This window comes from Natrix helvetica (genome assembly GCF_964273705.1).
Source record: "Natrix helvetica genome assembly, chromosome: 2".
NCBI classification, from domain to species: Eukaryota; Metazoa; Chordata; class Lepidosauria; order Squamata; family Natricidae; genus Natrix; species Natrix helvetica.
The window spans coordinates 126233004-126249565 of record NC_138552.1 but is presented as its reverse complement, the minus strand read 5'-3'; the positions used below and the strand labels follow the sequence as shown (position 1 = coordinate 126249565).

The following is a 16562-nucleotide window of genomic DNA, read 5'->3' as shown; positions in this document are numbered from 1 at the left end:
CTTGGGGGTCTCCTCTAACTCTATAAGAAGAACCCAATTTTTCTCCGCAAATCAGGATATGCTACTCGCTCATCTCCATTTTCAACCACTGCCCTCCTGCAACTTATCAAAGAAGGGTCTTTTTTCTTGGAGAGGTCTAATATCTACCTCCTATTTGTGCTTTAAAGACTAGGTTTTGTGCCTGTTTATCTATCAATCTTTCTTTATGTGGCTGCTTCACTGGATCAAGCATGTGGATAGGATAGCAATACATCGGAAGAGAATTCTGTTCCTCATTGTTTTTCTCATTCTTGTAACTATTTATTATAAACCTTCTTTCCAGGCACTATAGCTAACATTTATTCTTCTAGTACTTTGGGCTGAATCATCCTTTTCTCAAGTAAGATTGAGTTTCATGATACATCAGAGGTGTCCCTGATTAAGATAGCAAACAAGGAAATAAGCCCACTATGTTCACCCATGTACTTATGCATACATACAAAGCTCGTATTTACTCACAGACCTATAACAATAGATGAGAAGGGGGTGATTGTGAACTGGCACTTCCTCAAAATTACCACCATTTTATCAAATAAGCCCAAGCCAGCAAGCATTAAAAATAGTGAATGTTGTTTAAATGTTCTATCAACAGTTTTTTTCTTGAATAAAGTTAGAATAGAATAGAATAGAATAGAATAGAATAGAATAGAATAGAATAGAATAGAATAGAATAGAATAGAATAGAATAGAATTATTTATTGGTCAAGTGTGATTGGACATACAAGGAATTTGTCTTTTGTACATATGCTCTTAGTGTACATAAAAAGATAAGATAGAAGTTCTTTCACATGTTATTTATAAGTCAATGGATCACAAGGCTGTGATCTGTGACTATGTTAAGATAACATCAAATGTGTTTGTCTTGCATTCAGATACAGAGTTTTCTACTTTCACTTTTATGATTAAGTTCCTGAGCTTTTTTAGACTTTAAAATGCACACATTTCTTAATTTTTCCATGAATTTTTCCAATTAAAAATATATGTAAGATAGAAATCAAATGCATCAACACATACACAGTGGTAGAAAATATTTTAGAAGAATTGGGTGTATTAGGCAAAATGCTAACATTAGGCTGGGCATGCTGTGGGTCCCATCAGCCAAGGAATGTCCAATGGTGGAGACTAGGTGATGTGCCTTCTCTTCCATAGCCTTCTGGAACATTCTCCATTCAGAGTTGAGGATGGCCCCAATCCTCTTGGCCTTTTATAAGAAGACCTGGTTTTGTGTCCAGGCCTAAGGCCCCGAGTGTGTTAAGAGTCCTGTTTTATGGCTGAATTGGCATCTATGATGATTTTTTTTCTTGGCTGCCATATATATTTAATTTTGTAACTGTTTTTAATTATTTTATGATTGTTTGCTGCCCAGGCTCAATTTTTTGAGATGTGTGGCTATATAAATTAAACAAATAAATAATTATGCAAAGAAAACTGAATTGTTTGGTTAACTATGCATTCAAACAAATACAAACACTGAAACAAATCTTGAGTAAGATGAACTGAATTTGAGTCACACAGATGAAAAGTTGAGGAAAAATTGAATCCATCCAATTTATATAAGTAAGAAATGATGACAAGGCTAGTATTGGTATATAGTTGCTTCACCCACTCCAGTTGTTCACATGGTATGCCTCTAACATGCATTGGCTCCTTCAAAATTGGATTTCAATTCTGAAGAAAGACTATCAAGGTACAGAGTACATGCTTGACACCTGGGTGATGGGATGAACAAAACCATGTAGCTCAAGGTTGGCTTCAGAGGTGAGGATGTATTTTTGGTCAAGCCACAGGCACAACCTTGAGCAAACAATCCAGCATCTCAGTCCTGTTGGCCTATGGCGCAGTGTAGAGACCCTTCAAATAAATAATACATGAAAGATCCAAAGGAAACAAAACAGTGACAAAATACACAGACTCACAAAGTGCTTGTAAGTGCTGAAAAGTAATAGAAAGTAGTAGGAAAATCCTGTAGAAATATGGTGAGACCTGGGGAGGAGGTAATTGTTTCTAATTCTCTAGTTGGAGGGTACTAAACAAGCATTACAAATCATATTCTATTTGGGAGGGATTGAGGGAGGTTCACTCCCCTCTTTGGGCAACTTCCATTAGATCTCGCTCTTAGCTTTTAGCTAGCAGCTTTCATTCCATCCAACGATAGCACTGGAAGAGCTGGAATGGCAGCAATAATTCAGCTGAGAATTTAATTCCATTTCTTTCTATTCAAGTGAAATCTCCTAATGTTAAAAACTGCTGCTGGTTTTCCTCCTTGCTGTTTATGGATTTTAAAAGGATATGGTGGTGTTGTCTTCTCATGGGCAGTGATATTCCTGAATGATTCATCTCTGGCAAAAAAACAAGAGTCTTTTTAACTAACCAAGACTTTAAAAGAGCCCACTTTTTTTAAAAAAAACACTGCTTGTATAATTAACTGGTATTTTGTCTGGTCACAGGAGAAGCTTTGCACTTGGCCAGGGACTTTGGCTATACATGTGAAACTGAATTCCCAGCCAAGGCAGTTGGAGAACATCTTGCCAGGCAACACATGGAACAGAAGGAACAGACAGCAAGGAAAAAAATGATCCTAGCAACGAAGTAAGTTGTTTAAATGCTACCTTGTTTACACGTGAGTCTAAAAGCTAACTACGGCAATGAAACATAGAAATCAATTATTCTTTATCTATGGAATTCTTATTTTATTATGTAAATTAACCATTTGTCAAACAGTTTAAGAAATACTGATAAACTGTGCACAGGTGTTATGGATTTAAGAAGACACATTCTTGGGGAAAAAGCATTCATACATACTTTCTGTAGTAATATAATAATCAATCAAATCACTCATAGATTTGAATGTAGTCTGATTCACAAGTAAATTCTACTGATAATTCTCAGGCCAATTCTAGAGATTATCAAATTGTTCAGTGAGAACTTACTCAAACAAATATGCCCAGGTCTGCTTCATATTATTTTTTTCTTTCAAATTTGTACTAACTCATGGAACATAGTAAGGTGTATTTGATCCCCTAATTCATCATTTTTATAGCACAATGGACAAAGTATATTGGTTGTATTGAATAAAGACATGCTGTTGGCATATAAACAATGGAACTCAGGTAGTTCCATTGACTGCAGCAGGACTTTAAAATGGCTTCTTTAGAACTCTGTGGTTCAGTGTAGGATTATAATCTGATCCACAAACCATTCAAGGTATATGACATAAACCAGATTTAAGTGGTCTTAAGAATCCATCCAAATGTGTTTATCAATCAGACTGCCCACATTATATTGCACAAGTTCTAAGCATGTGCTTATAGCCAAGGACAGCCATGTCCACTAAGGTGTGTCTTTGTATTTCTCTATGGCCACGACTTGAAACCTGGTGAGAAGAAGGAGGTTACTGAAAAGAATACATACAGTATCAAAGGGTTTCATAAAAGTAGCAAGCTTCCTGTTTCCTTTGAAAGGGAAACCTCTTTCCTACTTGATGTGTAACCCCTCTTCAAAGAATCCCCTTTGGCTATATCAGCATGCCACGATCCAAAAAAATCACCAAACTGACTTAAAGTGGCAGAAAACAAGCCTCCCCTTTTATTAGGCCACACGCAGGCATTACAATCAGAAGTTCTAAAATGCACAAACATACCAGAGGCAAGCTGGCCTTATTATAAAGGGCTCTGTAGCTTCCCAAAGGAACCATAAAAAACAATTATGCTGCCGTGACCAAACAGAATCTTAAAACATTTACTAAGACAAAAGCAAGCCAATTGGTGCATCTGCATATGTGGCAGCCTACCCTTTCAAAGGGAGACTTTTCTGCCAAGAGATCCATAGCTTTTGCTTAATCTGCTACCTTCGAAGGAAGCTCACTCACTCTAGTGGTTTTCATTACAGCTTTCCAGGCTGTACAGTTCAAATAATACAACTTACGTGCATTCTACTTTCATTTTAAAATAGTACCAGGTCTATTTAATTTGAAATTTTAATATATAGATAAAAGGTAGTAATGAAAAAAACAAGGATGCCATCCAAATGTGTCCAGGAGAAGGGGGCCAAGAGGTCTTCATGGCTTCTGACTGATTAATATTTCCATTTGATGGTGTGGGTGTGCATGGTGATAGTTAGATAATCTTTTCTGGTGCATCCTACCCAGTAACTTATAATGTATGAATGATGTTTCTCAAGACAAGAGTCCCACTATGTGGCTTTCACATAGCAGGTTCAGAAGCAGGGAGTGGGGGGTTGGAGAGGAGAGGAGAAGACGAATGCATACTGAAAAGTGAATGGAACCATGATAAGGAATGAGCAATGCTATAACATGAATTAACTTTTTTCTTTAGATTTACACAATTGATATGATTCCTTCCCACCTCTTTCATAATGTCTGCCTTCTGGCACATTAAAAAACTGACAAACCTAGTGGCCACTTTTGGAAGGGTTCAGAGGGATCTGCCAAAAATTTTAAGGATGCATATTTGTTCTTCATAATCTTAACATTTAGGTCATCCTAAATGTTTTTTTTGTCTATTGACCACTGACAAAGGAAGATAGTCAGCTATTCTGCTATGCAAACAGCATTCATTTGCCTCTAGTGCAATCCATTCTTCTAGTAGAAATGTATGTAAAGTGGTGTTAATTATATATTATATTGATATAATTGTGATGAGGGAAGCATGTGTGGTATGAATAAAGCATTTATTCAATGAATATGGTAAGTAACCTTAATGAGTATGCATCTATTTTGATTCTAGGCAAATATGTAAAGAATTCCAGGATCTCCTAAGCCAAGACAGGTCACCTTTGGGTTCCTCAAGACCTACTCCAATATTAGATCTGGATATTCAGAGACATTTAACACATTTCAGGTATGACGTCCAAAATCTATGGAATGGAATAAGTTTATTTTTTTTAAAAAAAAAAACCCAGTTCTGAAGTGTTAAGTACTTCCTCTGTGCAGAAGTATTTAATGTGTTATATATGGAGGTCTTGCCCAAAACTGATGTTTTGGCCCTTCTTGCACATATCCTTTTCCAAGACAAAGATGAGCAAATGTCAGAATACTCCAGAGACTAGCGATCCAGGGGAAAGCTAATATTGTTCGGGACCTCTCCAACATCTTATAGCAAATCTTTTGGTTTACAATGGTTGGGACACTGAATGCTTTTTAAACTCCTCTGGTGATCTGCTGTTACTGCTGGAAGATACTTTTTTGGCTTAATAATAAGATTGTGTTTATGTGTCAAGTCATTCTGTTATATTTCTCTTAAATTAGTATTGTCAGTCAATCAAAAGAAATTGATTCTTCATTTATCTCAACTGAGTAATCAATATGTATTTTTATATAATTTGCATGGATTTTTGATGAAAAAGTGTCTAGCTGAGTACACAGGGTTTCGTTTGTCAGAGAACACAAAGCCCACAGCCAGGGAACTTTCCACTCAACTCACATAGGCTAGGACTCCATAGAGAAGCTTTCCTCCAGCTGGTACACTCAAAGATGAAGCACCCAAAAATGCATGAGATTATGGCACATCTGAAGACCACACAACTGAGGAAAGCTACAGCAACAGAACAGATTGTTCATATTATTCATTTAATCCCAGACTGCAGTTTTGCTATAAATAAGAGGTCAGGTGCCCTCTAGTGATCCTTGAAAGAACTAAATGTTTCTTGCTCAAAGGAAGTAGAGTTGGTGTCACATCCTAAGGAAGCATGAAGGGAAGGAATATTAACTTACGCTTTCACTGTTGCCTCTAAAAGAGTATTCTATTTCAAATACAGTTCCATTTTTATCTAAGTGAAGAAAATTGCTTAGTTTTTCCCCAGGTATCAGTTATATAAATATGGTGGAATGGTACCATGGTTGGAACAAATACATGTGAAACATTATCTTATTTCTATAATGCAAAAATGGGCTTGATTTTTTCTAACAATTATTTTATAAATTCTAGAACTCGTACAATTTTTAACAGATGGTCTCCCTATCCTATAATAGCATGTAAGTTTTCCCCCAATTATTATGTACTATGTTGTCTTCAAAACAAATAGAAATATAAGCACTACCCTTACAACACCCATATTTTTTCTTGATTTAATTGAATTTCATGTGTTTATTCTAATAACAGCCAACAGGATTTTTGGCTAAGATCACGTGCGGTACTATAAGAATACTGTATTTTTTCGGAGTATAAGTTGCATGTTTTTTCCTCAAAAAAGAGGCTAAAATTTGGGTGCGTCTTATACTCCGAATACAGCATTTTTTCCCTCCCGATGCCCCGCCCCTGTCACCAAAATGGCCATGCATACCCTTATGGAAGCTTTCAGAGAGCTCCTGGGGGCTGGGGAGGGCAGAAATGAGCATATAACAGGCCGTTTTTGCCCCCAAGCCCCCAGCAGCACTCTATAAGCCTCCCTAAGGCTATGCATGCAATTTGTTTGACAAAAAGCAGGCCCGTTTTTGTGAAAAATGGGCTGTTTCTTGCTCATTTTTGCGCCCCCCCGGAGCACTCTGCAAGCCCTCCCAAGGCTATTCATGCCTTTGGGGGGAGGGAAATGGGCCCGTTTTTGTGAAAAATGGGCCGTTTTGTGGAGGTTTGCACAGCGCAAAAACTTTTTTTTTCTTTTGGAAAACTCTTTAACTGATTGATGAGAATTACATTGATCAAGTGCTGTGCCAGCAGAAACACCTGCCTACCTACTGTATTTCTCTCTCTATATAAATTTCTCTCTCTCTATCCCTCTATGTACCTACCTACCTACCTACACACTCACTCACTCTCCCTACCTACCTACTGTATTTCTCTCTCTCTCTCTATCCCTTTATCTACCTACCTATCTAACTACTCTCTCTCTCCCTCCCTACCGATCTACTGTATTTTTCGCTATCACTATTTCTCTCTATCCCTCTACCTACCTACACACACACTCTCTCTCTCTTCCTACCTACCTACTGTATTTCTCTATGTCTCTATATTTCTCTCTATATATATCCCTTTATCTACCTACCTACCTACCTACCTAACTAACTAACTAACTACTCTCTCTCTCTCCTTACCGACCTACTGTATTTCTCTCTCTATTTTTCTCTCTATATCCCTCTACCTACCTACACTCACTCACTCTCTCTTTCTCCTTCTCTCTCTCTCTTTTTCCCTTTATCTACCTACCTACCTAACTTCTCTCTCTCTCCCTACTTATCTATTGTATTTCTCTCTTTTTCTTTCCCTGTCTATCCCTCTATCTACTACCTACTTTTTTAAAAAAATGGTCTCTTCAAAACCTTGGTGCATCTTATACTCTGGTGTGTCTTATACTCTGAAAAATATGGTAGTTATGAACTCCAATTGCCAAATCTTCCTAGTAATTTCTTCATCCTTCTAATATCATGTTTGTAATAGTGACACTATTAAAATGTGTAATGTTTATGCATTGGGTCAGGTCAACATCCATATAACCCCCAGAACAGTATTTGGGGTTAAAGTAGCTCTCTTTTTGTCTTCAGAGCTGGTTTTGTCTAATGGTTAAGACATTTGAGTTCTACTCCTACCTTCAGCACAAAGTTTGCTGGGTGACCTTGGGCCAGTCACTCTCTCAGCCTAGGAGGGAGGCATTAGTAAATTTGTTCCAAAATGCTGCTGAGAAATTTCATAGGCTAGTCCATGTAGTTGCAAAAATCAAGACTGACACAAAAGCACTAAATAAACAATTAATTAAAGAATTTTGTATGACTTCTGCCAAAGAGAATGTCAAGAGGAAAGGATTCCCATTAATAGTCACATGACCGGGTTACACAGTTTACTGTGACTTTACTTCCAACATCAGGGTAAATGCCTGAAAAAAAAAATGCCTATCCTTTGTTCTCTAAACACATAGGCTTTCACAGTAGCTAATGTTTCCTCAAAGGTCTATGTTGCCTGCTATAAACACCAGACTATCTAACCTAAAAACCAAAGTAGAACCCAACTAGGTCAAGTTATTGGTCATTCTGCATCACACCATGGCCCATTAAATGTTTTCAAGGAGCTGATAAGCATTGATGAAGGGATGGTAGCCCTTCTCTGCTTTGGTTTCCTAGCAGCTTATATTAAAGGTATGCTCTCTGAAATTCCTCCATTATATTTTATAGTTCCCCCTTTTGAAATCATCCTAATTAATAGCCATTTCCAGGGATTGGAATCAGTTTTCATATTTTTAAAGCATATTGTTTACATGCTGACTTCCTTTTTTCAATATTGAAATTGCCTGCCTTTAATTTCAGAGGAAACCCCTAAACTTTGTAGGATTAAAACTTAATTCCTTCTATATTACATTATTTTTCTTACTTTTAGCCCCTGGTAATTCGTGCATGATTTCATGTACCTGTATCATCTCTCTTTTTACCCATCATTTGTCTAAGCAAGGACGAGCCGTTCAAGCCGCTTGATCATTTAGGTTGCCCTTTTTTTGTGTCTATGCTATATCTATCGACTAGATATAATAAATTTTATGTTGGTTTAATTGTAATTAATCACAAGGACTAAACTGAGGACTATTATGTGATGAGTGAAACAATGATGGCCATGCATAAGCAGGCTGGTTAAAAAGGCATTTGTAATTTTTTTAAAAAATCTGAAGGTGTGGATTACTGTAGGGAATGGAGTGGTTTACTGCAGGTCACCATTTTATCAACTCCATGGAAAGCTGGTCGTTTCTCTGAAGTTGAGGCCTGAGATAAAACGCTACAATTATCTTTTAAGATATTCTATGGTGTGCAGGTAGACTCTGTTGAAATCACATGTTCCATCCCTGGGGCCAGATGTTTTTCACATGAGCAAGGCATAGCAAAAAAAAAAAGTGACTTTCTTTGAGTATCATCCACCAGCCACAGTATGTTGTAAATATTTGATAGCAACTTCTGCTGCTAACGATACCCAGACTTGGCCATTGTTGGAAACTGGAGATAGACAGATGGCATTCTCCTCTTCCTCTCCCCCTTCTCGGTGGAAAATGAAAGTATTTCCTTTGCAGAAAGACTAAATTGTGTCAGCCTTGAGGGGTGGGGGGTGGAAGGGTCGGGTAGGATGTGAGGTACCTTGTGGATGCTGTCAAAGAAGAGTCCAAGTCTTGAGGGCACTTTGGCTGCTTTGACATGCATTGAAAGAATATCATTAAAACATAACTGAGGCATCCCTTCCATCAAGCTCTGAGAAAACTGCATAATGACTAGAAAAGACTAGCAGTAAAGCTGACAACCCCTCCCTTCCTCTTTTAAGATCTCTGAAAATTCTCGGCAAATGTGAACAAACTGAGTTCATGATGTTCAGGACCTTCTCTATAATTAATCTCAGTTTTATCCAAGAGGAAGAGTAGACTTCTAACCTATGCTGAGAACTTGCCAGGTTCATTGAACCCTTTCAGTATAGCCAAATAATTGAAATGTTATAGTAAATCAGGTGATGATCAGTTTGCTATTTCTAGCAAAGGAATGATATTGGCCAGTGGTGGGATTCAATTTTTTTTACTACCGGTTCTGTGGGCATGGCTTGGTGGGTGTGGCATGGCTTGGTGGGCATGGCCTGGTGGGCACGGCAGGAGAAGGTTTCTGCAAAATTCCCATTTCCTCTAGATTAGCTGGGGCTAGGGAGGCAGAGAATAGATGGGAGCGGGGCCAGTCAGAGGTGGTATTTACCGGTTCTCCAAACTACTCAAACTTTCCGCTACCGGTTCTCCAGAACTGCTTAGAACCTGCTGAATACCACCTCTGATATTAGCCCAGTGTGATCTGGGCTTACTGGATCTTATAGTATATCAGCCAATAGGGCCCATCAACACAGACAATTTCAAAAAATTCTGGCAGCAATTTCCAAAACAATTCTGAATGGAGAAAGCCTAGGGCTCCCAGATTTTGGTTACATGAATATGGATCATCATTGGAGATGTGGAAAACACAAATTCTTACTAAGTGCAAATGGCCACCTGGCAGTTTGTAGCTCTGATCTAGTAGTCTTAAGAATTCCAGTCTAGAAAGTTTTTCCTAGATTCATCCACAAAGGACTGGCTGCAATGCAGAGTCATGTATGGTTGTAGACCATAGGCTTTTTGTTGGCTTTGTCAGCTGATTTCCTAAAAAAGTGGCCACAAATCTTTAAGGTAATAGCCATTGAATACTACAAAAATGTTCCATATATTCTCCCTGCAAAATTTAAGCAGAATGTGATTTATTATTTAACATATTTCTACTCCATCACAATTGAAAAGACTCTTGGGAAACTGCAACATTTGAGGTACCTTCAATCCATTCCCTGTAGATGGCAATGCAGACACATAGGCTGGGATGCAGCCAATAGGGTTGTCAGCTCTTTCTCAAGGAGAAATAAATAGGCAGATATCTCACCTGGCCATTATGACTATTTTGTGCATCACTGTGATGCATTGTGTGCCTCACTTGTAGAGTGACAAAACATTTACTCTTTTCATCCTACTGTTTAACATTTACATAAAACCAATGAGGGAAGTCATCCATCAGTTCAATATTATCACTGTACTAATAGCACTAATAGCATCACCACTCTGGGCCTTATGGTTGATGTTATGGGAATTTTGCCTGGAGGCTGTAACTGTTCTGTATAAGACAAAATTGGCTGAAATTGGGCCCAGGTAAGGTGGAGCTACTCTTTGTTCATCAAGATTCTCAATCAGCTCCTGCCTGAAGGGGTTCAGATTCACTGAGGGATTAGATCAATTACTTCGGGTTCTCTTGGAATCAGACCTACCACTGGATAGAAAGGTGGAGGCTATGGCCAGGTGCCAGTTTGTGCCAATAGTCATACCTGGGGCAAAAAGATCTCAGAAAAGACCTCTTTTATTTATTTATTTGATTGATTGATTGATTGGTTTGATTTGCTGCCCATGTTGTCTAGAGGTAATTCTGGGTGGCTTACAAACATTACTTTATGGTTAAATGGAGAAACTTCATTACGTGACTGGACTACTGCAGTGCATTCTGCATGAAGCAGCCCATTTGTTAGCAGGTGCTCCCTGCAAAGAGCCTATGATGTTATGGGCTTCCCATTGTTTACACTAAATTTCTGGTGCAGTCCAACAAGCTCATTTTGACATATGAAAGCCTATATGGTGCGATGCCTATGTATTTGCTGGACTCCATTCTCTAAGCAGAATTAGTCCGTCTGGAAGAAGCTCTTAATTGTACCACCACCACCATGTGGTCCCTGCCTACATTTGAAACAGCTTGTAAACCAAAGTAACTAATTAATTGATGGCAGCAACTAATCTTAGTCTTAACTAAGTTCTAGAATGTTGTAAGAGAAGGGGCAAACTTCCCTTCTAAGAGGAAGTTATTCCATAAGGCTAAGGTGGTGCAACAGAAAATATGGTACAAAATTGTAAACCATTTATACCTTTATCCATTTGCTTGGAATCAAGTATCATCACTATGCTGATGATGGCTAAATGATTACAACTCAGTGTTTGACTATGTGAAAATGCTTTCCCAGTACCTGGAAGGTGAACAGGGAAGAAGAAGCTTTGGTTTAAAGAAGATTGCCACGCCCCCACACCCCACCCTGAGAAGATTGACTGGCTCTGGGTAGTAGGAGCCCTATCTCTACCCCCTGTACTAGCACTAACATTAGCACTTAGACTTTTATACCACTTCATAGTGCTTTTACAGCCCTCTCTAAGAATATTGCCCCCAACAATCTGGGTCCTCAGTTTACCCACCTTGGAAGGATGGAAGACTGAGTCAACCTTGAGCCAGTGAGATTTGAGTTGCTGAACTGCAGCTAGCAGTCAGCTGAAGTAGCCTGCGGTACTGCACTCTAAGCACTGCGCCACCTCGGCTCTAGTGCTTTGCCATCTTTAACTCTGACTGAGATTATACTCCCCCAAATCAGAGTTGGTGCACAGCTGGGACTTCTCTTGGACTCACAGCCCCTGCCTGAAGATTGTGCCCCTGCTGTGGCCAATACACATTTCACAAATACTTACCCCTTGCACCCTTTATGTCTAAAATAAATGAAATACATTCACTTTGAGGGTGGGGATTATTTATTTCATGGAAACGTACCCTTTATCACCCAAGGAGGCAAGTCCAATTGGTAACCATATGCAATTTAGGTTGAATTTCTTAGAGAGCATGCATTTATGCAGATGTGCATCCAGGGGGGTTCACAGCACCTCCATTTAGAAAAATGCACCTTTGATATCGTATCTACCTAGATGTGCTTGTTGGGGATGGTGGTGGCAATCTTCTTTCTATCAAAAGTAATAAATATTTATAAATAGTAAATAAATAAATATAATAAATATTTTGGTAACATGCACATATATGTATATATGAAACACGCACATACATAGACATATAGTAAACTCTTCAATATTTGTCTCTTTTTTGCCTGCTTTACAGTTTGATTACTCATGGCTTTGGAACTCCTGCGATTTGTGCTGCCCTAAGCACTTTCCAAACTGTTCTAAGTGAAATGCTGAACTACTTGGAAAAACACACAGCACACAAAAATGGTGGAGCAGCAGAATCCGGCCAAGGACACAGCAACTCAGAGAAAGTCCCACTGAGGAAAACGTCAGAGGCAGCAGTGAAAGAGGGAAAAACAGAAAAGACAGACTAGCAGCATCAGACAGAATCTATTTCCAGAGAATTTTGCTGCTGTTATTTTTTTTTAAGAAAACATATATCTATCTAACTATATCTATATATGCCTGTATATCTCCTTGAAGGTGATCTCGCTCCTGTGGACCAAACTGAAGGTGGGGGGAGTTGTAAAAATCTATCAACACGAACAACTCTACGGACAACAACCATGTAATGAGACTACCCATTTTTTAAGTGTTGCTCTTGAAACTGCTCTGTGTGTGTCTGTGTGTGTGTGTACGCATGTGCGTGTACACACATTCATTCAATCATTCCAAACATTACATCAATACACATTTTCTTGGCATTTCCAGACTCAAGAATGCCATTCAGGATCACTAAAATACATGATCATGGGATTCACTTGTGCTAGTGGGGAAAATTGTACTGCACCACCCATCTGATGGATGAAACACACAAGAACACCTCTTTTCACTTCTAACATCATATGAAAGACCCCTGACTGAAAAACGAAAAACTCAGAACTCTTAAGAGTAAGCCATCGCATTGCCAGGACTGCTGATTTGAGGCCTGGGAATTCATAAATAATCCTCATCAAAGCTATGTCAAAGTCCACTAAGGTCAAGTCCTTCTCATTCAAGGATCAGCCTCAGGATGACATCACAGATTAGAATGAATGAGCCTGGACTTTAATCTATCACCTTTTTATCTTTGCTTAGTAGAAGTCAAATTGTACATTCAATGAGTCTTTTTTTAAATTTGCGTTTCCACTTATAGCCCATTTTCATCTCAGCAAGAAATGATATACAGTCACGTATTCCTCTGGTTCAAAAGAAGGGAGTGGAGAGGATTATTGTATTATTTTGATATTTTTTCGTAACAGCTCTGATTCAACGCCAGATGTTCTCCAAGTGGCGGTAGACAACAGGCCCAGGTTATTCTTCCTAGTTCTCTGGGACATATCTCCAGGAATGCCTGAAAGAATAACAGCATATGTTGAGTTGTTGTAAGTAGGTAGGCTCTGGGCATCGTTGAACAGGCAAGATTCTCCTAGCACAGTCTGCCTAAAGAGTGCCCATTGCTGCAGATGTTGTCTTGCAATAGACAAACTAAGGATGTACTAAAAATAAACTAAGGTGACCATCCTTAGAAGAGATACTCATGTACGGGTTCCTGCCTCTCATACTATCATGGTGATATGAGTGATATGCTTACAAAAGCAGTGAAGAGGTCTTTTTAATCCAGGAGGGAAGTAAAACTTCAAAAGTAAAATCTGCCCATTCAAATCACCCATGAAATTTATATGATAATAATATAAAACTCAGTTGCCATTGCCATTTTCCAAGGTTTTTTAATATTATATTTACCAGGAAATTAATGCCCAGCTTCCTGTTTGTGGCAGCTTATAACTATCTAATTTAGTCTAGTCTAAAGGCCTGGGGTTTCCTACCTAACCTAACCTAATCCCATTAACTTTTTGAGATCAGCTAAGATTGGTTAGATTTACTTGTCAGGACTGAGTCACAAATTAGCAGTATAGGCAATCCTCATTTAGCAGACACAATTGGGATCAGCAACTCAATAATTAAGCAAAGCAGTCACTATGTGAAACTGCTACTGTGCTTAAGTTCTTACTTCAGTTTTCCTTTGCTTTATAGATTTGTGAAGGTCACAAATGCAAGGATTGATTGTAAAGTTACTTTTCCATCACTGCCATAACTATGAATGGTTGCTGAACAAGGCAGCAATTAAACAAGGACTACCTGCATTGAAATCTCATCTAGTATCCTGGCATAGTTCACTCAAAGACTTTGATCTGCCTAAGCATATTACTGCCCTCTTATACAAAGCAATTATGGGACCAATATGCTGCCATATAGTGAACATATCATTTCAAAAGGAGACATTTGTCCTCCCCCTCCAAAAAAAGCAACCACACAATCAAAATTAAAAAGGTACAAATGTAGTTCCATCAAAGTCGATGCTATAGTAGAATCTACACACTAGGCAATAATTGTAATTCCACTAAAATATGGCTAAGCATATGATTGTTTAAGTATTGCAGTCATGTCCGGTAGGCCATATGAATGTATTATTCATACCTTTGGATTCAAAAATGAAATGAATAAGCTTAACTTTCTTAGGCAGAATTTCATGTCTCTGATATGGGTAAGAGGCACTAGTCTCTAGTCTGATCTGTCACTTGTCAGTTTCTGGCAGCAACCAACAAACAATGATAATAACATCTGTCAACAACTGCTTTTACTAAGAAATGTTATTCTACATTCAAGAATGAGAAGAGGTTTTCAATCAGAATGGGTACAGTGTAGGTCTCTTGAGATTGTATATTCAACATTCAGGAGTCTATTTGTTGTTAAAAGATTGCCTATTTTAGATGGCAACAATCAAGGCCTTTTTTCTAATTGTGGTAAAAACTTTATTGCCGCTTTTCAGTCCTTTCCTTGTTCAGTTCATATTTAAATATCTCACTTGGTCTTTAATGACCAATTTGGTTTTTTTTCTGCTGTTGTTGATTAATAAGTAAGCTCAGTATCCAAAGATCTCTTTTCTCTGTCTGACATGCAACCATACATCCTTCACCTAATACATGTTTATAAAATGCATATCTAAAAAACAAATAGTGTGTGGAAACCACTTGCCTGAGACTAGAAGGTAAGCTGCAGCTGAATATAATATAGCCTGAGGTTTCATATCAAAGAAAAAAATATTTGTTGCTGTCTGATGTGTAGTATGATTGTTTCACCTATAACCTGATGATCTATCAAACACAAAGGGATCTAGTGAATGATCTCGCTCAAACCTCTGTGTATATATGACATCCTTATCATACCCTGCTTTCAAGATTTCCTCACAAGCATGATTATTTTGTAGAAGCACTAATCTGATGGCATCCTGTTTTGTTTTGGTTTTTTTTTACTTGTATTCTTCTCTACTCTTGGTGATTTTAATAAAAGAAAAGGGGGAAACCCCTCTTTGCTCTGGACACTAATCCACCAGAAAGGGATGAGGATTGTTCTCCATCAACTGATCTTCAAAGAGATCATGCCCCAACACTTATAAATGGGCAAGAGAAATTGGCAGCAAGAGATTTCAGGCCAATAGCAATGCTCTGAGAGGTGATTTCCAAATCATTTTTCTCCTGGCTGGACTGCAGATCAAGAGGCTGAGAAGAGCAGATGGTCTTCCTACATCAGATAAAGGTCTGATTTCAGTTCCAATTTAAAATGATTGTAATTTGAACCCATGGCTTTCCTTTTGTATGATGGACTCTGTATAGCAATCATTGTACTTGTATTTAAATGTGAGTGAGCACATGGACACAAGCAAGACTTCGTGATTTCTCCTCCAGATAAAGGATCTGATGGGATCCTTTATAATTTGGCAATGAAATGCATAGTTCTTTTTCTGTTTCTTATATGACTTGTCTATTAGACATGACCCTAAGAAAATATGACCACATTTAAGTGAACATTTCACAGCAATAAAATCAATGCTGATTTATGTACTTGGAAATAATTTCTAAGCAGGAATAACATGTGAATGGCAGAAGTGCTGCCTTTACCACCATCTTTCTGGGTAAGAGAAATGCAGGTAGAATTGTGTTCAACCAATCAATCAATCTGCCTGCCAGGTTAAATTGCTACCTTTTATATAATGGCTGTGTTCACACAACATATGAAACCAGGGTTTGTGAAATCATCTAAGCACAATTTGCCAAACATTGTAAATCAGTGTTTGAAAACCACAGTGATACAACAAAGAGGGGGGGGGACACACATTTTGGTTGGTTTAGCAAGTTGTGAGAATGCAAGCAATGTAAGGCCATGCAGTTCATATTTATTAAACTGATATGTGATTTATTTCAATATAACTTAGCAAGACATGTGAATTCAATTACTTT

The 16562-nt window shown here is 38.2% G+C and overlaps 1 protein-coding gene across 1 annotated transcript in view; it reads left to right on the top strand.

The window, feature by feature from the left end:
* The window catches only part of TFAP2D (transcription factor AP-2 delta), a gene marked incomplete at its 5' end in the record, with an annotated part of 43682 nt that extends 27372 nt beyond the window's left edge, over positions 1-16310 (top strand). The window contains 3 exons of the mRNA XM_081944886.1: positions 2487-2628; positions 4785-4898; positions 12437-16310. Coding sequence (XP_081801012.1) covers positions 2487-2628; positions 4785-4898; positions 12437-12656 — 476 coding nt within the window. The 3' untranslated portion in view covers positions 12657-16310. The remainder of the gene's footprint in view (positions 1-2486; positions 2629-4784; positions 4899-12436) is intronic.
* Between the last annotated feature and the right edge of the window lie 252 nt (positions 16311-16562).